This window comes from Parasteatoda tepidariorum, chromosome 11, assembly GCF_982258835.1.
Source record: "Parasteatoda tepidariorum strain Cologne lab strain chromosome 11, Ptep-v5.0, whole genome shotgun sequence".
Classification (NCBI taxonomy): domain Eukaryota; kingdom Metazoa; phylum Arthropoda; class Arachnida; order Araneae; family Theridiidae; genus Parasteatoda; species Parasteatoda tepidariorum.
Window position 1 is genome coordinate 12,960,012 of NC_141765.1, and position 25,580 is coordinate 12,985,591.

Consider the following 25,580-nt stretch of genomic DNA (forward strand, 5'->3'; position numbering starts at 1 on the left):
TGATAGAATTTATTAGTCCATTGATTTTTCTCAAGACTGATTTCAGTCCCCAGGACTGAAGAGTGGCACCCATGAATATGACGTTTTCCAATTCCACAATCAAGCTTATGATTTACAGAGGTTTCTGCGCAGAAATCTGAAAGGGTTTTTCCATTTAGGTGGATGTTCATAATTGCGTTTAACGCTTATGCAATGTGTTTTTTTGTAAGTTCATTGATGAAAAGCCCCTTTCAACTGCTGCAGTACTCCCAGACGGAAAAAACATCAATCCACCATGCGCAGTATGTTGCTGTACGGGATTTCTAGATTAGAGGCTCATTTTAGAAATGAGGCGCTAGACTCTTGTAAGATAACAAAAATTTAAAGTGTATCACGTACATTAACGGGAAAATGGCCGTCCGCGCGAACGTCGGATTCGAGAAATTCGTTGTCCGCGGGAAATTTTTGACCGCCGAGGACGGGCAGTTTTTCGAGCCCTGGTTTATATGTTAGTTAAATATGTTAAACAGAGATGGATCTCTCAAAACACTCTGACAAATCTCTTACAGATTTTTTGTTTCTGAAACTGAAAAATTTTGCTACTGAAATGAGGTTTAGGTGTATTGAAGACATTAAAAACCTAAGAATTGATGAGCATTTCAAAAGAGGAATTTAAAAGTTGTTTTTTAAACTTTTCCAGTAGAACTGAATTGCATTAGGTGGAGTATACTTCAATTCTAATTAAATGTATAAGAAATTCACATATTTTTTGGAGTTTTTAGTCAGTCTTGAAAGTTAATAACCACACCTTAAAGCTTGTTGTAATATAAAGCTGTTTATGATACTCAACATGAATGCTTGCAATGTATTTTTTTTCCCTGCCTATATTGGGAAATGATTATTTCATTTTAACTTTAATATTAAATCTCATTTCATTTTCGATATTTTATAATAAAATATTCATCTTTAGTCCAAAATTGTATTTATGCACTTCTTTTTTTTTTAGACTTATCTAACTCAACACATAACTACTAATTTTACAGTTTCAAAATTAGAACCACTAAAATTAGCTACTGTAAAAATACTTTACTTGTAAAAATAGATTTTAATAATAAATGCGGGTATTCTAAATCTTAAAATGAATCATATTTACCTAATATTGTTCCTTAAGTAAATGTTTCTTTAGGCGCAAAAGATGAGCTAAGGATCATTTTTTTAAAAATTGAGATTTATAGGATCTTTTATAAGCATTAGCCACACCCTAGTTCACGAATGGCATAGATTAGATGAAGGTCAAACATGGTATGTTAGAAATTATTTATTTTTAGATCATAAGAAAAAAGTTAACAAGGGTATAGGATATAAATATGAATTTTAAATTTTTTTACATTTAATAATTTTTTTTTTGCACTTACCAAATAATTTTTTTATACTTAAAAAATTAGGTGGAAAATATACTTATTTATACAAAATCAATAAAAAAGGTATAAGGAAACTTTCTAATTAGCCTAAAAATTTCCTTTAGCTAATAAGCCTGTGTCAGGCTAAGGCACTTAAGACATATGAGCTTATTATACCTGTATTAGGTACAGAGTAAGGGTGAAACAAGCTCATTCCAAATGTTACTTTACAAGAGAAAAATATAGTGAATATACTAAGACAGTACGATTTGGATTTCAGCATCTGTCTGCAAAAAATAAACAAATAAGTAAATAAAATTCATTCTTTCTGTATCAGAATTATTGCCAAAAAAAAAAAAAAAAAAAAAAGAGAGAAGCTCAAGTTTTAGATATATAACAGCAAAAAAAAAAGGGGGGGGGGAAGAGGTATTCTGTATAGCAAAGTTTTTTTTTTTTTTTTTTAACATAAAAAGAGAAAGGAAAAAAATAGAGTACAAGTTTTAGGAAGAGGTATTTTTTTTATTAGAAACATAAAATGGCTATAATTTTTTTTCTTAATTAACATTGAAAAGAATTTTTTAGATACATTAATCAAAACCGTGAAATACTGCAATACAAGAGAAATGAAAAAATTAGGTATGTCAAAACAAAACAATTCTTATTATAATTCTAATGTTAAAGAAAATTGTACAAATGAATAAATTTTGCTCCTTTGTTTCATGCGCAATTAGTAATAAAATAAAATCTAGGCTAAAATGTAAACTCAAATTTATACAGAAAGAGAAAATAAAGAATTGCAAAAATATTATAACACAAGAATAGCCTAGAGATATACAACAAATAATAGAAATAAGAAGCAAAGCAAACTGCTAACAAAACAAGGTAATAACTAAAATAAACAAACTAATATCTAAACACTAGAAATCATAAATCATACATGTGATCTTTTTATTGAAAAAAATTTTCTTAAGGATATTTTAATTATTTATTTCTTAATTTTATCAAGCAAGAAACCAGATTTTAAAATTTCATAAATATGAATTGCAAAGTGTATAGAAATGAACCACAGTAAGTGATTCAAAAATAGTAATATAGTAGTTATGCAATAGTAGTTTTGTAAGTCAGTTAAGTAAAATATGAATTATGATTTATTGTTAAATCATATAAATTGTAATCTAACTTAATATTAATGTGAGTTTTAATTAAATAGCATAATTATGAATTGCAAATCTCCTAAGTATCAATATCTGGTCTAAATTGCAAAACTAGTCATTACGAATTGCAATACATAAATAGTGTTAATATGAATCACATCAATGTTAATAAAGTGCGATGAACAGAAATAGTTTTTATGGAACGAAAAAGTGACTTTTTAAAAGAGCATTTTAATGAATTGCACTATGCAAATCCTAATTCACTGAAAATAAATAATATAACTAAAAAGTTGGATTTTCACAAATGTGATAAATTAAATTAAGAAAATTTCACTAATTAGTATAAAAATCACATGTATGATAAATATCGAAATTTAAAAAATAATGAATAGTATGGGGAAAAAAATACTTTTTATTTTTGACTAGAATCTCATCCAAAACAGTGTAAGGTACAAAAGCAAATCTAAGTAAACAGAGAAATAAGATGGTATCTTTAAATGATAAAAATCACACAAATACAAAAATGCTAGATATAAGTTTAATAATACAAGAAAATTCACAGGAACATAAAATATTTTTATGAGAAATATTAAAGCAGAAAAAAATGGATGACACAAGAGTTTCTTAAAAGAAGCAAAATTATTTATTATTATAGCTATATATATTTAATTACAGGTAATGAATACTGCTACTATTTTTTAGTTTCAAACTAATCAAAAATTAATTTTAAAATTTAGTTTAGAAAAGGTCATTGAAACCTTGGTAAAAAGGACATCCTAAAGAATAAACAAATTGTCTCATAAGAGGAATGTCCACTTGTGAGAAAGGCACTTTAATATAGAAATTTTATTTTGTAAATTGTTTAAAATTAAAAAAAAAATAATATTTGAAATAATTATTATTAATTAGTGTTAATGTATGAAAATATTTTTAATTTTAAATTAAATCAACATTACTGCTCATTTCTCTTCAAAAAAGTTCAAAAAGTCCAGCGAAGCCTCAGAAAATGGACATGCTCAGGACTGAACAAATTCTTTATTAAGAGGAATTCACTAAAGAGAACAGCATTCTAATAAAGAAAATTTAAAATGAATATTATTTGTTATTTTAAAAAAGTATTAAAAATAGTTCAATGAAACCTCAGGGGAAAAAATTGAACCTTTGAAACTAAATAAATTGTTTGTTAGGAGCAGGGTGCTTTTTTAAAAATTTATTTATTAAGGTTGTATTAAGAGCAGTGTTGTCTTTAAAAGCTGCCTTTTTGAGATGACAGATGTCATGGTATTACATGGTAACTGTCTAGAATAATTTTAAACTTACAGCAAGTACTTAGGAAGAGAAAAATCATAAAATAATGAAAGATACGTACAGCTTTAAAACATAAAATTTAAATCACATTTAACTTTATATATAATTAACACTAATTTTGCTAAAAATCTAAATTTTATTACAAAATATAAATTTTATTTTTTAAGTTGACTTTAAAATATAATTTTTTTTTTGAAATGGAAGAGAGTCTAAATATTTTCTCTTCTACACTGTGGGTGTATATATATAATTAAAATTATTACTAGAAAAAATAATTTGCTATAAAATATAGTATATAGTCTACTTACAATTTGTTAATAAGCTTAAGACAAGCTAACATAACATTGAATGTGAAATCAAATATTTAATTTTTGAAAAAGAAATAATTTTTTTTAGAAATTGTTTCTAGTTTTAACTTTCGAGCTTTCTGTTTCCAGTTTTTATAAAAAGACAAGTTTAAAAATTGGAATAAAGCAGGTTCAAAGATGACCAAAAGCAAACCACATATAAAATAAGAAGTTTTAATTTTCAGGGTTCATACAGAGATCAGAAGAAGAAATCCAAGGACTATCCAAGGAGTTCAAAATTTTAAGAATTTATCAAAAATTTTAAAACTTTGAGTAAATGATAACAAGAACGTTTTTTTTTTTAAATTAAAAAGCAGTTATTATAAGGAACTTGCAAAAATTTACATTTAGCATATTCTTTTTCTAGCCCTTTTGAAATAAATTTTAACTTTGTCAAACTTTATCAAGAAAAATAAATAAAGTTATCACTTTTACACATAAATACATTTATCTTGTTAAAGTACAGATGTTAAAGACTAACATAAAAACCTACCAATCTTTTATTTTAAAATTTGATTACGTAAGAAAATCTAAGACATTTTATACAAAAAAATCGCAGTAAATTATTAATTAAGTTTGCTTATAACATGTGAAATTATTTGCTGTTATTTTTTTCTTCTAACTTTTGCAATTCAATTTTCTTCTCTTTTAAAATTTTACTTAAACTATTAGATTTTGACAGCCAAGTCATATCATTCAGTTTCCCTGCTTGGACAGCAAATTCATCAGCGGACATAGTATGTTCATCTATGCACGCAATAATCTAAGGAGTTTCTAAGGACTAATTTGGAAATCTAAGTAGTTCCAAGTACTTCTTGGAGACTTTTTTATTTCCAAGGAGTATAAGGAGTCTGTACGAACCCTTTAATTTTTATTTATGATATTAATAATTATTGTAAGCAGATATTTAAAATTGTAAGCAAGAGTATTGCTCATTTATTTATTTCTTGAAAAATCTAAACATATTATTTTAAATAATCAAAAACATTCTTCGGGCATAAAATTTTTAAAAAAAAAACAACAAACAAACAAAAAACAATTTTTCTACCTATTACTTAAACATAAGAAAATTAATTACAGCAAAAATAGTAGAGTCAACATAAATTTAAGATGAAAGAAAATTATTACAAAAATGTTATTTCTGGAACTTCTGATGTTAAATATTTTGTTAAGAGCAAAATTATACTTGAGAGAAGAGCACTAATGCTGAAAATGATTTAAGCTAAAATGAAAATAATTAGCATTAATATTATTGGAGTTCTTTAATATTATAAATATTAATATAAATGATAAATGGGAACCTATAAAGCTATTTACAGATACATTTAATTCCAAACTCTGATAGGATGTCTTTTGAACAAATTAAAATCTTGACAAAAAATTCTATGATAATTCTAGTTTCCTCAAATAGGAAAAACATTAAGGCACTATTGAATGTGATTCGACTTATCAATCACTTTCAAGGTAAATTTACTCAATAAAATAATTATAATAAATAACACCAAGTAAATGAAGCATAATAAGAGTATTGTTAAGGTCCATCAATTAAAATCTCAGCTTAGCAAATGAAAATCTAACCATCAAATCAAAAGTTTATTTTATTTATTTGTACGTGATAAAAATTACATTTTTTTTTTTGTATAAAACAAGAAAACTCTTTGAATAGCTCTTGATCTAATAATCAGATTTTGATGTACCAAGATGAAATCTTAATGGTTCAAGGGGGGGGGGGGTAGGCCTCAACAATAATAGAACGATTTTATTTCTCAGGGAGTCTAAAAATTTTGACCATAAAGCTCTAAAAAAAATATGTAAAGAAGCAAAAAAAAAAAAAAAAAATATGTAAAGAAGCAAAAATAAAGACATAGTTTTACTCTACCATAAAATTATTATTAAAAAAAACATATTCAACTTTTATAAGATAAAACATAAGTAATATTTTTGTTAGACAATCATCTTTAAGTAATATTTTGTCTTTTTTGTAAAGGAAGGGCTTATATCGAAATTTAAGAACTAAAAGAAAGAGTTAGATGCAAATGTTCATACTTTCTGCTCAGTGACTTTTAATAAACCCTTTTCTCATATAAACATAATAAGGAAGATAAAGAGTTGAATGAGAATAAATAATAAAGGGAAAAGATTTATATACTCATGACCTACAATCCTTTTTCTTTTGAAATTTAAGCAACTTATACTTGAAATTTAAATTACAAATATAATATCTGCTTTTATGATTAAAGTTATAGTAAATAAAGTAACTTTCTGGAGATTGCTGTTGCTCTAAGAAAAGAGTTTTAAGTCCACAACGGCAGGCTTGATAAGCTTAGAATTCAAAAGAATGTTGTATTTTGATCATCATGCGGGAAAGCTGCCAATGAAGACTAAACAACTAGACTACCATTACTTTAGAAGGGTATGCTGAAAAAGATATTTTTAACATGGATGAGACATGTTTTTGAGCCAGGACAAATAAGAGCGGAATAATTTACAGATTCCAAAGGTGGGAAACATGTAAATAAGATGATAACTCTATCTTTTTGTGCTAGTAACGCAAGAGAAAAATTTAAGCCACTGATTATATGAAAATCACAAAAGCCATGATGTTCAGAGGAAAACACATTACTAAAATTAGAATTCTTTAGAAATTAAATGGAAAAGTCTAGATGTCATGTGCAATTTTTGAAGAGTGGTTTACAGGTTTTAATAAAAAAATGGTTAAAAAAAAGGAATTGTTCTTCTTGTGCTAAACAACGTAACTTGATATAAAAGAAAACCTATTGCTTTGAAGAACATAAAATTTCTATTTTTACCTAAGAATCAATCATACACAGCCAACATGAATAACTGTGAATGCTTCTGAATTGGCCAAGAAGATCACTGTGGCTTATACAGAGGAATAGTGTATATCTGATAGTGGAGAGACTTGGATTTAGTTTCAGTTTTTAAACGCTTGGCAAATTGTGGTCAAACAAATTTTGCGACAGAAAAAAGAATTTCTATTTAATGAAACAAAGAGTGTCAAAAAATTAGGTTAATGTAGGATAATTCCATATTAAGTAAAAAAATAAGATTTTTAGAACTGATTTAATAGGTAAAATTTATACAGAATGTTAGCTAAGTAAAAGAATTGAATTGATCTTTATTCTTATCTTTATTTTCTTTTTTAAAACAAAATTCAGGAAGGCTACTGACCTCATGGATTTTTAAGTAAGTGAATCATTTACGGCAAACAGTATTTTTGAAGTCCTGAAATCAGATAAAAAATATTGTTTGTTTGAATAAAGAATCTGGGCAATGAAACAGGACTCTGATGCTTAAAGCAGAAGAGTTTGTGAACCTAAAATTATTGAATTTTAAAATATTTCAGTGATAGATAATCCACTTCCTTTAAATCAATTTATACACAATATGTAGAGTGACTACCATACAAAATATTTCTTTTTTTGCTACAACACATGAAAAAACAAACATACTGCAAACGATACAACTTGGAACATTATAAATAATATGACTATAATTTTAGAATCGTTTTATGCTCTCTTTCAATTAAATCTTTCTAGTTGTTTTCAGTTCAAAATGCTGGGTAAAAAACAACCCTAAGTGGGAAAAGAAGAAAAAATTGAAACAAACTAAGTTTTCTTATCATTACTTTCAAATGTAACCTGCAACATATTTTAGTTGGTCAAAATTATATATAAAAAAAGTAATAATCAAAAATTTTTTTTTTACATTTTAATACTACAAACCTTGCAATGACATTAGAGAACCTGAAGATAAAGTAAATATAAAGTATACCTCAACATTAGTTGTTATATATGCTTAAAATTTACCATATACAAAATTTAAAAACAATACTAAGTTTAAAACCAACCCATTTCTCTAATCTATAAAACTTTTTTCAAACTATTAGGGGAAAAATAGCACCAATCGATTGCAAATAATTATCACAAAAACCAATTACTTTTCCGTAACAAAAATTATTTTTTTTAAATAAAGTTTCTTTTAGTTAATCTTACTTCAAAATAAGATTAATCTTATAATACATAGATTCAAATGAGTCTATTATCAAGTTGGAGGGGAAAAAATTACATATTAACTATATATTACATAAAATTATATAGCATATGCAAGTCGCACATAGTTAACACATTTGCAATGATAAAATATATATTTTACCTGATAACATATAACAGGTCATGTACAAATTTTAACATTAAAATACAAAGAGCAAATCATTTTCTTTTAGTTTCAATGGTTCTTAATGTATTATAAATAGATACACAAATAATCACAAAAAGTAAAATATCAATAATTTAAAACAAACTTAATTCACATCCAAATGTAAATCAATTATACATTAGCATGATAATTTGGTATGTATGAATAACTTATGTACAAAATGTGCACACTCATAAGGAACTTAAAATAAACTATAACAATCTTAAAGGAACAAAAGGAAATCAATATTAAAGTCCTATAACTCAGACAAATGGTTAGTCAAAATATTTAAGACCTTATTATTTGGCACTGGCATAATTTCTCTTGACTAGATTTGTTTGAGCAATTAATTTACTTTCACCATGTCTCAAAGTGAAAAAATTCTCAGGAGGAATTTCTTGCTTATCCAAACTATCTCTTAATTTCCTAGGAGGATCCAGATAATACTAAAAATAACAATTGATAATACACATCAATGCATTTATTTATTATTTTTTTGCAATTATAAATGTTACAACATTAAAATCTGCTTTAGTCGAAGTTATATAACTAGATATACATTTCAACATTACTGTTAAACATAATTAACATAACTTAAATAAAGATAACAAATGTAGAATTAAAATTCGATTTTCTAGAAAATAACTCATGATCAGCTAAACATATTAGAAAATGGAAGCATATCATCTTTCCTAAGAACATATGATCTATAATGAACAGAACAAGCCATACCAAATAAACACAGAGACTCTAAAGAAATTAAAGTTGAATAATGTATCAACAGAGGCAAAAAACTTTTTTTAAAAACAACTAGGTACTCTGCTTCTCAAACCATGAAACTTAACAATAAAATAAGTTTACACCATTTCTTAGGATTGCAATAAAAATTCAACTCCTAAAATGAGTACTAACTCAGAAAGTTATACAGACTTCCTCTTTTTCATAACACAAGTAACAGGCAATTATTAATCCTTAATATAATTGTTTTGAAATTATGAGTGGTAAGAGATTTTCATTATCACTTTCATGTTCAGACTTTGAAAAAGTCTTGTTTTCGAAAACCATATAAAGTTATTTTTTTCTAAAGAACAAATAGTATCTATAAAAAGAATAATAATTTCTGAATTTAATGTTAATTTGTGAAATTTTTCTTTAAAGTATGAACTTTTGAAGCATATAAAATGTACAAATATACAATCCATTATAAAATTTTTTATTATCCTTATACTCTTTTAAAGCTTGAAGATTCATGCACATCGCACATTATCAAACTCTAGAGTGATAGCTGTAACTCTTTCAAAAGTTTTGAGTTATGAGACACCATTTCAATGCATTGGTAGTTTTCAAAAAATGAAACCCCCCCCCCAAAAAAAAATCGCATTTTTGAAATGTTCTGAGCTTCCCAAGTTAAATATGCAAATTTTTTCCAGAATAAATACAGGTGTAGTAAATAAATAAAACTTTCTAAATTAAATAAATATAAATTAGTGCATAAAAAACAAGACCATAGCTTCCAAATTCTGTGCTCTTCATTGACAGTTTTTTTAAGCTAGTAAAATAGTAATTGAATTTGTAACTGCATGAGGAAATTTTCAAGACTTTATCTAGAAGTTAAAAACTGAATTAAAATAAGAATTACGCTTATTAAAAATGGGCTTAAATAAATTATATGCAATGGAAGTTTGAGAACATATTAAATTAGTTTTATTTAAAAAAATCACATCTTAAAACATAAATCTTGCTATTTTAAATATAAAAAGAAATTCTACCACAAAACTGAGAAAATTTGCTTTGGGATTAATATATTAAAAGATTTATTGTTTAATAAAAATTTTACTAAAATATTTATGCATTTTTACACTGGCATAGCAAAGGAAAAGTACCTTTTTTAATAATTACATTAAAAACTTGTAATCATTTATTGATAATTATGAAACTTTATTAATTTTAATTAATCATTTTTCAAAAAGACAGAATATTTTTAAAAAATTGTAAAAATCTTGCAAAAAAAACTTAGTTCATCCTTTTAACTTTATCTTTTATTAGCATTAAAGCATTTAAAAAAAATTTTTTTTTTATAGGTTTTAATGTTAATGAAAGACATTTAAAAAAAAAACCTTAAAAAAATCACTTTAATACAAATTCATCAAAAAGTTAACATAAACAAATAATTATAGGCATAATAAACAGCATATTAGGTCATGCAGTTTTTAAATAAAATATGCTTTGTATTAAGAAAAGATCAGAAATTAAATAGAAGCTGGAAAATCTACTAGCAATCTGTTAAATGATTATAAAAGAAAAAAAAATTCAATTTAATACATGTGGAATAAAAAAACAACTACCCCTTATGATAAATATGCATTTTTTTAAAGTCGTATTTGTGATAATTTATTATGTATAAATTAAATGAAAACCACTTTTGGCATATTTCATCTTATTTACAATAAGTAAATACGGCTTTATTATATGGTTTCAATAATAAAAATTTTCCGATTTTCAGCATCGTCCTTCCCCTTTTATGCCACCTCTCCCTTGACGTCAACCAAATATTCAAGAGTATAATGTATGACAAAGGAATTTAAGTTGAAAGTTGGAAGAACTTTACTGTTTTAAGATGATTGTAGGTTCCACAATATCCTTTCTTCCGAATATAGAACTTTTAACAATGGTACTACAACAATATTTCAATAGTATGAAAACTAATGAATATTTTCTTACTTCATTTGCTAAGTTGAATGTTCCCCAATGAATTCCAAGACTACGTTTACTACGCACATCTGAATGTATTTGCACTGCTTCTTCAGGATTAACATGTTGATATTTCATAAACCATCTAGAAAATTTAAGCTAGTAGTTACTATTAAAATAAAAGTGGTTAACAAAATAACAGAATACTTTGAAATTTTGTTTCAAACAGCAATCTTTTATTTACTTTCAGTTTGAGACATACTTTATCATTACTTAGCATTACTCATTTAAACTTTTAATAAGGCAAGTAAGATAGTATATTTCAATTTCATAGAATTTTTTAAAATATGTAAAAACAAGAAAAAAATTCTTATTAAACCTGGAAAAATTGGTAGGATCCAGTAGCCTATGTCAAACTTGAATTGACCAATATTTTTATGTAATAAATTCTTTTATAGCTTTGAATAAATAAATCATGCATACCTAGGTTCATAAGCTCCAATTGGTATTGCAGAAAGATCAAAAGGCCCATGAACACGCCCAATCTGTTTGAAAGCATCACAATATCCAGTATCACCAGCAAAGAAAAATCGATATTTAGGACCTAAAATACACCAGCTACCCCATAATACCTGAAAGTATTTAAAATGATTAAGGAAACAATAAAAAAGAACAACAATAAACTCAATAAGTCACAAGATTAATAGGGAATGATTGAATGACAATTGACCAAATTAAACCTCTAAGAGTTGCAGAACGAAATAGTACTTTCTTACTTGAATAAGCTTTGTTTAAACTTATCAGCACTAACTAATATAAATTACTATTAAGGATATTTAACTTCAAGTATAAAATATATTATTCTTTGATATTTTCTGCAATCAACTAGGAAATTGTTATATTAACAAAATTTTTTGAATATTTTAAACATAATTTTTAATATAACACACGTTTTTAAAATAGCCCTTTTTAAAAATATATCTTCATTGATAATAAATGTTTTATTTTAGGGTAAATGGAATAATAATTTTGTTCTATAGAAGTGTAGAAATTTATACAACGTCAAAAAAATGAATGTATATTCCAAATGTGTTTGCACCAATATTCTAAATAAACAGATACAAAGATAGTACATATAGTTAAACATTTTGCTTGTGCAAAAGAAAAAAATTACTACTTGACGTGTCACCCTCTTTGTTAAAACGTCACAAATTCAGAAAATATGCAAAAATTGACACAATAAAAAAATTTGGTGAAAAGTTTAAAAGTATAATTTTACAGTAAGAGAATTTTGATGCATTTTTTTTCTTTCTTTCTTTTGTTTAAATACTAGTAGCACTAAATATGAAACTAGTGAATTTAAATAATCAAGAAAACTTTGTTACACTAGAATGGACTTTCAGTGTTTTTTAGATGTCATATCATCGTCTCTACTCTTGATATCGTCTAAATGGCAATTTGGGATCGTTTATTATTTCAAATATTATAGATTTCATGAATTCTAACATTTGACAAAGTTCTGTTTTTGTTTTATAACATTTATCTTCGATAGTAACTTTCAACACTATTAAAAATTTAAAATGCCCCCTACTTGCATAAACTTCTCCTCATGCTAAGTCACGCTATAAGTTCTCTATTAGGTTGAGGTCAGGAGAACTAGCAGGCCATTTCAAAGTTTCAACATTGTTGGCTTGAAAACAATATTTTGTTCTATTACTCGAATGAATAGTCACGTTGTCTTGCTGATATATTCAATTTTCTACTGCAAGAAATTCGGCATTTGGTAAAAAATAGCTTGCTAGGATATTTTGGTAAATTCGTGAATTAATTTGCCTGAAATCAATGCAAATGAACCCACACCATTGAAAGCAAAACATCTTCAAGTCATTACAGAGGCTCCATCTAATGGGCCCTAGGAGAATATTTATGTTTCATTTTTTAAATTATGCCAATAGCACTTCCATCAATCTAAACCATCCAAATTCCACTTTTTTTTTTCACCAGAAATTTTTTTTTTTATCCATTGGTTGCCCCAGCTTATGACTTATTGGCTGAAGTTTAAATGATCTATTTTGTGCCTCTGCAGCCACCGAAGTTTAGCCAATTTTGCTGCATAAATGAATCCTCTTGATCTTCTCTTTCTATTATGCGCTGTTTTTTGGCAAACATTTAGGTTAGTCACAAGAATAAGTTTCCCAGTTGGATATTTTCCAGTAGTTACAAGACAATAAACTTTTTATTGATCGTGCAAGGACATAGCTTCAGTCTTCCCCCATTATTCTTTATATCATAATCGTCTTTTAATCTTAAGAAAATATTGACTATAGTCTTTAATTTTCTTATCTTTATTGCAATAGCATGGCTACTCTTTCCTGTTGAAGAAGAAACATTAAGCTATTCAATCTAACATTCATATTCTTACATCTCACCATCTTCACAAAGAACACCAAAAGTTCAAAGAAATGACAAATTTGAAAATTGAAGTGTTCTTACAACCTTCATAGTTAAGCTAGTATAAGTATATTTATTTTTAAAATCTACTGGTGGCCTTAAAGTCTTTACACAGGCTGAAATACTAATTTTGTGCATACCACGCTTTTTCTGATAATTACATAATAAAAAATTATGTTTGTTGCTTTATTTCTAAATAGTATACTTTAAGAATTAACAATAAAAAAAGGGAATAAAATATTGTATTTTTTGATTTTCATAAATATTTTCAGATTTTACTCAGATGGTATATACTAGAAAATAAGGGATAAACAAGTATTGTTTTATGAAAAGAAAATGATGAAAAGTAAAAGAAAATGATACCTTGTTATCATCTCCAATACCACGCTTACTCCAATGCTGAGCAGGAGTAAAAACAAAAAATGTATCACTATGTTCAGGAACACAATTTTCCTCCCACCAGTCTAATTCTACTACGTTCTCACATCCAACATCTTGCATCCATGATTGAAGACCCAAAGGTACAAACCAGCGTATATCCGTATTGAATCTAAGAACAAATAAACATACATAAAAAATTCTTCACTTGTATCAATGTTGTTCTGACATATTTTAACAGAATTTTCTTAGTCTGAAAACATAAATAATAGAGATAAACTTAAAGCTAGTGTAGTCTTGCTTTTGCCGAAGGAGGCACAATTTATGTTTAGAACAAATAGGAAACTAAGTCTAGCTTCTTGAATAAGTAAATAACATGGGAAAATACTTGGTAAGTGGATGCTGTACTAAAAAAACAACTTATAAAAAAAGCAACATACTTTGAGTTCACACCTTCATTCCAAAGGATTGTACACAATAGATAGCCTTTTTTGTCCGATAAAAGACAAAAATTCGCCCTATTCAACCTTCAGCACTATCAACCATGTTGTTTTTTTAGGCAAACATCCACTTATTCAGGTAAAAATTTTAAATTAACACTTTAATTTCATAAATTGCACATGAAATAGTTTTCTTTACTTATTTCTTGTTTGTAAAAATAAGTAGGTTTATGAAGTAATGATTCGATAGAGTATTTGTACAAAGTCAAACCTTGATATCACAGTCCCAAAGGGTAGCGCAAAAAACTTCTTTATACTGAAAATTCAGGATATAATAAATTGAGTATTTAAATTGTATATAGAATATATTTAAAAATATAGTCAATTTAATGACTTAATTGATATTTTAAAATTTGTATATCGTGTATTTACTTAAACAGTTACTTCATGCAATGCTAATTTCTTAGTTCTTCATTTGATTCTACATTTTACTGAACCTCTGCTTGATCATTTTTCTCTTCTAATACAGTAGAGAACCATTTATCCGGTATCCAGATAACCAGGAAACATTTTGATCGGTTTTCCCGCCATTTTAAACTAGAACGATTACCAAAAAAGCGGAAATTGTACTCATCCTTGAAGTAGGGGAAAATGTAAGGAAGGGGAGAATTTCTTTCCCCGTTTACCCAGAGAAACGTCATTTCCTCCATGACCTTGAAGGCAAGAAAGGGAGGAATGTTTTATTTTCTCCTTTAGGCCGTCAATCAAGCTCAAGGGTGTGGCATGCTGATTTCGTTTTCTGTTTGATTTACGAGGGGGGTGGGGAAAATGCATTGCATGCATATCAGTGAACAGAAGATGAAAGAGAAAAATATATTTATCTATTTGACATCGTTTAATAAAAATATAATCTTTTTCTTCTGAATAAATTCTCATTCTTTGGAAGTGTGGTATCATTTGCAAGTTTTTATTGATGTGGAATCACATCTGCTGTAATTAAATATCATGTTTTTATCAACAAAAAAAATAAATAAAAGGAGAATTGTTTATTAATTTAAACATAGGAGTATTTTATGAAGCAGATTGCAGTTTTGTTTTTCTGATTCCACTACGTTAGATATTTTTTTCTTTTCGCGATAAATTTTGCACTCAATAAATTAATTCTTTTTATTCATAAATTTTATCATTAGGTTTTTTTAAAAAATTCTGTTGATCTTGCCTTGTTCCGGGTTTTAATATTTATGCTAGTGCCTTTTTTAACTATCGTTTTGGTTCGATAATTTTCAAGTGTTTTTATTTAGATTAATAAGTTTTCCTTTTATCTTATCGTTTCCCCCGTATAATTAGGTATGAAATATATTGCGTTATTTAAACATTGGTTTTGTTTATATTAGTTAATTTAGGAATTGTAATTATTTTTAAAAAATAAATACGAGAATTTTGTATTTTTTAAACTTGTTTTTCTTGTCTAAACTTGCAAATTTTTTTTATTCTTTTAAATGCTATTTTTCTACCATTTCTTTTTTTCTTTTTAAAGTTAGGAGTACCTTTCTTTTTTCTCTTACTTTATGCATTACACTTTTTCCTTGTAATTCGGGTTCGATAAAACATCGATTAACAACACTTTTTGGTCGATCCAGAAAACCGGGAAATTCAGACATCCGGGATAGCGATGGTCCCGAGCATCCCGGATAATTGGTTCTCTACTGTAATTTTATTTCTCTACTGTATTTTAACCTTCCAATATTTGTAATTTTTTTCAAATAACCACACACTGCAAGATTACTGCCTTTGTTAACTATATCATCATAAGGACACAGATTTCTCTTGGATTCATTAAATTAAATTATCTTTTCTGTCTATATATCATCTTTAGAAATGGGTAACTTAGAAAATTTCTTTTCAATTTGCCAGACAGTCTTGTACTTATATGAACTTAAAAAAGAGATTTTTAAAGTTATTCAAGAAAAGTTTAAGAAAGCATTTTAATTTTTCAGACATTAAGAGAAAAAACATTTTTTTTTTGATAAATTAAAAATATTTTGTGAAAGTAAGAGTCAGCAAAAAATGTATTGGTCTTATACACATTAATAGGATTCAAGGCAGCATGGCGTCAATTGTTGCCAAATGTTCTATAAATGTCGCTAAAATCATACACGTGAGCGACAAATTTGTCGCTTGAAATTTACTAGATAATAATGATAGTTTTTTTAATCGGATTTCATGCAATTAAAAAAACATTTTCACTAATTTTACTGTTTTATCCAAGGTATTCAAATGAAATAACTGAAAATGTCTGTTTTTGTTTTATTCCTTTTAAATTTAAAAAAATTCAAATTTTTTAAGTTTGAAATTTTAAATTTATATCTTGTGATATGCATTGCATTTATGTTCTGACAGGATAATTGTTCATTAATAAAATAATATTTGATGTTCTTTTAGAATTGACATTTTTTTAAATTTTATAATTTTTAGATAATTAATTTTTAATATAATATTTTATTAGCTCTTACTTTCTCTGTCTTCTTCATTTATTTATTTGGTCTATGCATTTGAATCTCTAGGTCGAATCTGTTTACTAATATTACTTTAGCTTTCTTTCTCTTAATTTTAATACTTACTAATCTTCAATCATTATAGGTATTGTACCAAATTAGATTTAGATGGCAATTAATTATGTTTGATGTGTACCATAACATAAATTGTGTAATTATAAAGTTCAATTTTTTTTTCAAGTTTGTCTACTATAATAAGTTTTTGGACCACTAAATGAATATTTTCATTGCAGGTGTTGACCCTACTTATTAATCTTAACTAAGGGTAAATAAAAGCTTAGGGTGTCTTTATTAGTCTATTTTTATCCAATTTTGGTGGAAAGAGAAAAATAATCTGTTACCACAGTGCAATAATTTAATATAAATCAGAAGTATTTTTTGTTTATAAAATGTATATTTAATGGTTATTGTTATATTCTAACAATGAATGAATGAATAATTTAAATAGGGTTGCAATATTTGTTAGCATTTTTGGCATGTGACAGAAGTGGCATCAACAAAAAATTGAAGAAAAAAATAATGGACAATAAAAAAAAATTTATGCAGGGCAGTAACAGAGCAGTTCTATGGACCACAAAGAAAGATCGCCTAATCCCATAAATGTGATCACCATTCTCAAAGGGTTTATAACAGAGTTTCAAGCATAGTTAAAATTTTCAAATATATATCGTCTTCTGAGTATAAGCAAAGAAAGACTTTTAATGAGAAAAAATAAGCTTAACATTAAATCAACTATTTCTTATAAAATAATCAAGTCAAACAAATCATTTCTAGTTAAACACAAGCACAATTGAATAATAATAAACATTTTAACAAATGAAATATAAAAACATTTTAGAAAAGTAAAGGCCTGTTTACACGATTCAAGTTTTACGTTCAAGAAGCGTTCAAGATTGATTGATATTGATGGAAATCTGTTTTCATCGATGTTGTACCGTGTAAACGATTCGTTCAAGATCTTGGATCCACTTCTTGAATGTAGTAGCGCATGTTCTACAAGACATTCAATTTTTTCTTCTCCCAGCCAATCATCTTTTAGAATTTTGTGATGTCATAGGAAAACGTCATGAATAGCGGGAGGTATTTGATTTTTACGCATTCGCCGTTTTTTTTACTTTCTACGGGTCCTGTTCAATCGTTTTAAAAAATTTTCATCTGGTGTGTGCTTTTTCGTAAGTATTTATTTGTATTTTAAATTCATATTTCCTCCCTTAATTCTTACTTTTTTAATAAAAATGCCATTATTTGTACCTAGATATTTATAGAATGGAGTGGACTCAGGATCAAGTTTTTAAATTAATAGAAGAATACCGGGAAAGACCCCAATTATGGAATAGCAAATTCCCGGAGTATTCTGATAAAAATCTGCGCCAAAGGCATCTAGAAGAGTTGTCTTTCCTATTCGAAACTGATATAGAGACCATAAGAAATAAAATTTATGGGTTGAGAACTCAGTATCTTAGTGAACAGAAAAAGGTGTTAGATTCTCTAACAAGTGGAAGTGGTAATAAGTTGAATACTTTAATAATAAGAACTTATAATTTTTGCATAAATTTTTAATTCCGTGGCCTTCTTTTCTTTTAGTCTCTTATACATTTCTATATTTTTTTTCTAAAACCTCCATAAAAAGAATTTAAGTATAAAATATCCATAGTAAAATAAAGAATTGAAAAGTTCATAAATATTGACTGAGATTAAATCTGTCAGAATATTACTGAAAAAATTCATATATAATTAAAATTAGGGAATGTATTAGTATAGTAAGGGATGATAGAAAATCTATTTCGAGTTTCGGTATATGCGTGTATCTCTACCATTTGATGCCCTGGTCAGTAAGAAAACAATTAATATGAGCTTCTATATTTATTAATAAGCTTAACAATGAAACAAATAATAATTAGACTGAAACAAAACAAAAATATATAAGAAATAGGAGCTTTCAAGAAATGCTCCTTCAGGCATGAGTGCATCGAGAACAACTGACAAAAAAAAATAATTTGATTGGCGACGAATTGACGCCGCCAAAAAGAATTAATTCGTAACAAGGGATGTATGATTCATTTTATTGATGATGTCAATATCTGTAAATCTAGATTCTTTCAAGGGAGAAGAGTGGGACAAAGTCCCCCTCAACTTTTGAGAGAGAAATTATCCCTTTTTTGGTATCTTAAAGAAATTTGCAGAGTTAGTGCTACTCTATAAAACCTATATCATATGAAGATTGTTTATTATTGTCACTTTTTGTTTAAAAATACTTCATTTTAAATCTTAAGTACACTTTTATTATAATTTCAATAACTCAATGAAATTAAGTAATTTCGAAAAATGGTTTTGGTATTATGGTATATATTTATAGGTCAAGTTAACCTAGGTTCTACAAGTTTTATTTAAAATGAAATAAGTGACACAGACAACAATTATGCATACACTACTTAAGCAATGCACAGATTTAAATTTAAAATTATCTTATTTAGCTTATTTAAGAGTGCATATTAGAGTTTTCCAGTCTTTTATCCAAGTTGATCTCTTTTTGTTTCAAAAGAGAAACCGCCGATAAAGTTAAAATTGACGAAGACAAAACAATAACATCATCAACATCCATGGTTCAAAAGCTTCGCTTTGGCCAAAAACTCAAAACTGCAATCTCTGTGCTGTCACTGTCAACAAAACGAAACGAAAAATAAACAGTCACGCATGCGCAGGTTTATACCTCTGGCCAATCAGCGAGATTGCAGATCTTTTATCGTGTCAACGATTCATACGAGTTCTTGAAGCAGAAATATCAACTCAAGATCTCGAACGGTCTTGAATGGATATTCTTGAATCGTGTAAACAGGCCTTAATAAAGAAATAAAACAAGAAACAACTAGTGTTTATGATATGTACCTTGCATTTAAAAGTGTTACAGTATTGAGGTCAAGATGATCATAATGAGAATGGCTAATTACGACAGCATTGATATGAGGAAGATCATGGATAGAACATGGAGGATCTCTATAGCGTTTTGGACCAACAACTTGACTTGGAGAAGCTCGGTCACTAAATATTGGATCAGTCAAAATATTTAATCCATGCATTTGCACAAGAACTGTGGAATGTCCAAACCAAGTGATACGAATTCCATCATCAGGTATTGAAAGTTTCGAAAATTTTTGTTTCATAATAGGCAAAATTAGTTCAAGCTCCTGAAAAGTGAAATTCATAATCTTTATTTTTTTTAAAATACAAAAATTTTTCCAGTTAAGTATTGCAATTAAGGATTTCCAGTGTGAACAAGATATTTTTAAGCTTAAATATTTTTCATAAACTGAAAGACCATATTATCTTTCTAACTGCTATTGTCTGATATTTAACTAAAAAAAATTTGAAAACATGCATTCCCAAAAAGGTTTTGCCATAAAACTTAATTTCAAAACATTCTATTAGTACAAACAAAAGGAAAGGTAACATATTTAAGCATTATAAAATAAATATGAGCTTGAATTCATTACAGGAATTTTTCTTTCAAGTGAACTGAAGCATACTTTTAATTCTAGATAATATTTGAAGTTATAAATTCATTAAAAAAAGAAAAGCTTTACTTTTACTCAATATTTTAAAATATCAACACTTAATAAAAAAAAAACACTACAAATTTGCGAACTTATACAAACTGGCATCAGTAAAACTTTTTATGAAGAATTTTACAAAGCATAATAAAATAAATTGAAAAGTAACACTACATTGCAAATAAATTCTAAATTCCTCCCAGGATTGCAATTTTATTAAGAACAGAAGCAAATTCTCTTTAATTTGTTAAGTTAAACTTCAGTTATTATATTTTAATATTTAGAAAATGTACAGAATTATCGAAAGCATCTCAATGAATTCAATTTTAGTAACACAATATTTTTTTAAGAAACTTTAGTTTGTATATTATAAAATCTCCTTTATTAGCAATATTTAGCAGATAACTAAGATTTACCAGGCTTTAATTTCTTAGGAACAAAAACAACTTAAGCAATAGTCACAAAAGTTAAGAGTAAAAAGTTTTTCTTTGTTGAACCTTTTATTGTTTTATCATATTTCCAGCCAATATTTGAATTATAAATTTATACACTAAAAATAAAATGCTACACATAAAATAAAACAGAGCATCATAAAATGTCTTCTTTAAAATTAGCAGCATATGAAAAAGTTAGAGCTGAAATATAACTAGGCTTTAAAATCACATGAAGATCAATCTTGAAGTTTAGTTTTAAAATAAAGAGAATATGAATCTCAATGCCTGATTTAAAAAAATTTGTGAATAAGAAATAAGATTCATAATTTTTAAGTCACTTGAACACAATCATAATAGTGAATGAATAAGAAACTTAATATTTGAAACTGAAAAAAATAAGAACTTTCTTTGAAAAGACACATTTTTTTAAAATTAAACTGAAAAGAAAGCTATAGCCTGAAAGTCAAATACAATGAAGTAATTTCCGGAAAGCACGGCTGAGCCAAGCAGTAAAAAAAAATCTCATATGCTATCCCTAATTCAGTCAATGATCTAAAATATTATTCTGCCAATCTGTGCGTTAAGATAAGGAAATTTTAGTTTTTTTTTCTTCTCCCTTTTCCAGTAATATTAAACAAAATTTATGCGACGTACTAACGTATACTAACGCTGTTAACGTATATTATACATACCTGAATTAGAAATGATTTTATTGTTTTTGAGCCAAGCAGTAAAAAAAAATCTCATATGCCATCCCTAATTTAGTCAATGATCTAAAATATTATTCTGCCAGATTGATCTGTGCGTTAAGATAAGGAAATTTTAGTTTTTTTTTCTTCTCCCTTTTCCAGTAATATTAAACAAAATTTATGCGACGTACTAACGTATATTAACGCTGTTAACGTATATTATACATACCTGAATTAGAAATGATTTCACTTTCTGTAGCAGCAGACAACCTTGGACTTTTGCACAGAAGTTTTTATGAAAGATAAATGCTTTAAATCTAATTGCATAACATAAATAATATATATATAGGAAAGGAAAGTATCAAAATTCAGCCCCACTGGCTGCTTAATGTATGTATATCAAATAAACTATTGAAGTTTTAAAAAATTTGTTGAGCATTTCATGAAGAAAGAAAATTACGTCATGTCTCATACAAAATTTTTCTTTCTGTTATTGTATTTCAGAACTTTAAAGTGGTTTTCTAATTAAAAATATGGCACTACATATTTTTTATACTATACTTATATTTTTTAATGAAATATTTGCGGACATTACATGTGTTTTGGGCATAAAAAATTTATAAAAAATCCAGCCACAAGGATGAAAGTTTATTAAGCATTTTCAAAGAACATTTCAACTTGGCTTAATTGCCTAGTTTTGATTCGCTTATAATGCTAATTTAACCTAGAGAATTATAAAGAATCAAACCAACCTGTTTTGATGGTACTCTACTGTTACTCTTGGTTATGCCAAATTTCAATACATTAGCAAATGTAGGTGGCCTCCAAGTAGGCCAAGGATTTTGAAATCTACCAGCAATACACAAAGATCTTTGCATATCAACGCGACCCGGGTGGACTACAGAATCTCTTTTGACGAGCGGTAAACTTTTAGTACTAGAGGTTTTTTTCAAAATGGACGTATGCTTTGACTTAGGTACTGGTAAAAGGTTTTTTGACAAAGTATTCTCCTCTGGTATTGTAAATTTGTCAAGGTTAAATCCTACTGTCCGAGTGGGAATATCAGACCTATGGCAATCATATGTGTATTTATCAAATCCTTCAGAGCATATCATTGAACTTCGACGAAGAAGGCCTTCTTTTCCATTGCAGTTAATATCCTTAACAGAGCCAGGTGTCTTTTTCAAGGTGATACCAGCTGGCATAACAGACTCTGATCTACGAAACACGCCAGTTTTGGTCCCTTTAGGTTTTTCACTTATAGTTACCTTTTTGGATGTCATGTTCACATCTTTTGAAAACTGAAAAAATACAATAAATAATGTGTGATACAACTTAAATACAAAAATGAAAAATAACATTCTATTTCTAAAACTAACTCGAAATGAAGAACAGATTTTATATATGAAATATATTCTTCAATCCTAACAACTAGATGAAATTCGATGGATAATCTCTAATTGTAACGATTTTCTAGATAAAAATCTTATTACATTAGATAAATTTGAAATCCACGTCTCTATTTATGCGCATTACCATATCAACTTATATGTGTACAGAGTAATTTTCAATAAGATAGACAAATGGACTTAACAAAAATAATTTAAAACATATTAACAAATCCTCACTTAAAGTTTTGAAAATATAGTTGAACTTGTTTATTCTCAGTCCTAATGAAATGAGACCTGGGACTCAGCAAGAAATTTATTAATAAAAAGTTTGTTTGATGCTAAAAATCTGCAAGAAACTCTTTCTATATAATCATAGATTGGATTTAATGAAAAAAAATTCTGAAAAATTATTTTATCGAAGATGTTGGAGAAAAGCACAATACTTTATCTCAAAATCTTATTCCTTTTGAAAGAGTTTTAGATTTCTCTCAATAGAATAAGTAAAAAATAATAATAATATAAGATCTCTGATCTGTAGATAATAAAGGTGCGGCAGCATATGGAAAATAAATTACAGGTTGCAATTGCAATATCTAACAAAAGGTCTTTCAATATGCAAATGATTGAATAAATTCTACCTCTTGTTACGTATCCTGGCCAAATGTTTACGAATCAAATATCTACTTTGATAATCGACATCTTTATAAAGGATAATTATTAAGTTCTTTAAACAAATAATGTAAAAATATTGACGTTTTTAGAAAAAAGCAAAATTTAGTTACAGTTTTAATGCTGTTCAAAAATAAAGCGAAACTTTAGAATGATCTAAAATATTGATTGCTTAAAAAAGAAAGAGAACATAGAAGATTCATTAATAAAATAGTTTTGTGTATCTTTTGACATCAAGGAGTTGTTCATCAAACAACTGTCGAAGAAAGGTACATCATTTATAAACAAATCATATTTCTTCTGCTATAAAAATAAAAGCAACAAAGATAATCCCCTTTGTAAGCATATTCTTGTCCATTTTTGTGCATTAAGATTTTTCAGTTTTGATAATTTCAGCTGAGTCTGTTATAATGCACCTTAATTTAACAAACAAATTGTTTCAGTCGCTTATTTGTAATTTTAAAGAAGTTTAACTGTCCTATCTATGTAGATACTTAAAATGATCATGCGATGAAAAGTTATGAGAATTAACTGCATCTGCCAACCCAACCCAAATTAAATGTCAAATAATACAGAGAGCATTTCATAGGACATTACTGACCAATTTGAGTAACTCATAAAAAACCATAAAATGACTATAAATCATAAAACCCATAATACTCAATGGATAAAAAAAATATATTAAAATAGTATGCTATTTTTTTTATAAGCAATTAAAAAAATATAAATTAAAATTTTTTTTTATACTTATTGAAGTTTCAAAAATTCAGAAATATTTCAAGAATTTTATTCAATAAATTTCAATTACCCCTTAAATGTCCCGACTTTAAAAGGTTTTCCAAACAGCCTGATTAAAAAAAATCTAATGATAATAATCACACCACTAAGTTATGGCAGTACAAATGATAGCATAAATGACTGTGCAAAATTATTTCAATTGTTCTGACTAAAATGAATAAAACTTTAGAGCAAATAAATTGAAAAATTTGAACATTAATTTGAAGATCCATTTCAAACATTATACTTTATTAAATAAATCAACCCAAATATTGAACAACTGCTAATTTAAAATAAAAATCAATATTATCATACAGTGTTGTTATAGTTAAATAATGACAAGTCATAATAAATATTTTCTTCTGAATAATACTTCGACATTTATAAAACGAAATCATTTTATAATTTTTATTTAATCACACCCTAATATTTAACAACTAAAGAACTCACCAGAAATTTCAAAATTTGAGATAAAACTTCTTTAAATTTCCACATGATTTATGCTCCATTCTAAACAAATAAATGTTAAACAAGGACTATTATGTTAACTCAAACTTTTAGGATAAAACTCTAATTTTAAAGCTTATAATTCAACATTCATCATTTCTCAACTCAAGTTCTTTTTATTGCAAAAACAAAACATTGGATAAATAAGATGGCGAAGATAGGCGACTAGCTTTTCTTCAAGCAAAGGGTTTGGCTTACAGCTTAAATAGAAAACTCTCTGTAGCCGAGATTCTGGTCACATCAACAAAGTTATAGCGTTCTCTTTCGGTAGTAATCTAAATTACTCATAAAACGAGCGCCATCTGTAAGGAGAACACCAGCTCCATGTCGAGGGTCTCCTACACGGTTCTCTTCCATGTTCATGTGAAAGTTTTACGATTAGAAAGGGTAAGTACCAACTTTTACTGTGTCAGTTACAAGCTAATACAAATACAGCTGGGTATCAGTTACAAAAAACTGATATTTTTTAATCAAATTCATATCAATATTAAATTAGATATTAACTGGATTAAAAATTATGCATAACAACTTTCATTAATTTCATTAAGTACGAAAATAATTTATTAATTTTTATTCGCTTAAAATGCAGACTTAAGAATATTTTTCTCCTAAAATAAAATGGCAGTTAATTTAAACAGTATAAA

The 25,580-nt window shown here is 27.0% G+C and overlaps 1 protein-coding gene and 1 long non-coding RNA gene across 4 annotated transcripts; one reads left to right on the forward strand and one right to left on the reverse strand.

Annotated features, from left to right (window-relative positions):
- Positions 1-5,325: 5,325 nt before the first annotated feature.
- On the reverse strand, positions 5,326-25,118 carry LOC107448406 (N-acyl-phosphatidylethanolamine-hydrolyzing phospholipase D). Of its 3 annotated transcripts, XM_043042938.3 has the most exons (8): positions 24,880-25,089; positions 22,345-22,893; positions 19,808-20,106; positions 13,912-14,098; positions 11,581-11,729; positions 11,128-11,242; positions 7,381-7,434; positions 5,326-5,410 (listed from the first exon to the last, which is right to left on the reverse strand). In XM_043042938.3, the coding sequence occupies exons 1-7, from the start codon at positions 24,922-24,924 to the stop codon at positions 7,405-7,407; spliced, it is 1,374 nt and encodes a 457-aa protein (XP_042898872.1). In that variant the 5' UTR covers positions 24,925-25,089; the 3' UTR covers positions 5,326-5,410; positions 7,381-7,404. The 3 variants fall into 3 exon arrangements, with proteins under 3 accessions (XP_042898872.1, XP_015919071.1, XP_071043341.1); XM_016063585.4 differs by lacking the exon at positions 5,326-5,410 and having other exon boundaries at positions 7,339-8,852; positions 24,880-25,118; XM_071187240.2 differs by lacking the exon at positions 5,326-5,410 and having other exon boundaries at positions 7,339-7,434.
- Positions 17,768-18,487, forward strand: LOC147801244 (uncharacterized). Its single transcript, XR_015430391.1, has 2 exons — positions 17,768-18,093; positions 18,177-18,487. It is a non-coding gene; the product is annotated as an uncharacterized LOC147801244 (long non-coding RNA).
- Positions 25,119-25,580: the final 462 nt, after the last annotated feature.

What these genes read in the sequence shown, in the direction of transcription:
- LOC107448406 (XM_016063585.4), bottom strand. Translation starts at nt 24,924, where the DNA reads ATGTGGAAATTTAAAGAAGTTTTATCTCAAATTTTGAAATTTCTG. An exon ending in GTATTGGAGATGATAACAAG is followed by an intron (nt 11,730 to 13,911) that starts GTATCATTTTCT and finishes AAATACTTTCAG; the next exon opens with GTATTATGGGGTAGCTGGTG. An exon ending in ATTGGAGCTTATGAACCTAG is followed by an intron (nt 11,243 to 11,580) that starts GTATGCATGATT and finishes TAAATTTTCTAG; the next exon opens with ATGGTTTATGAAATATCAAC.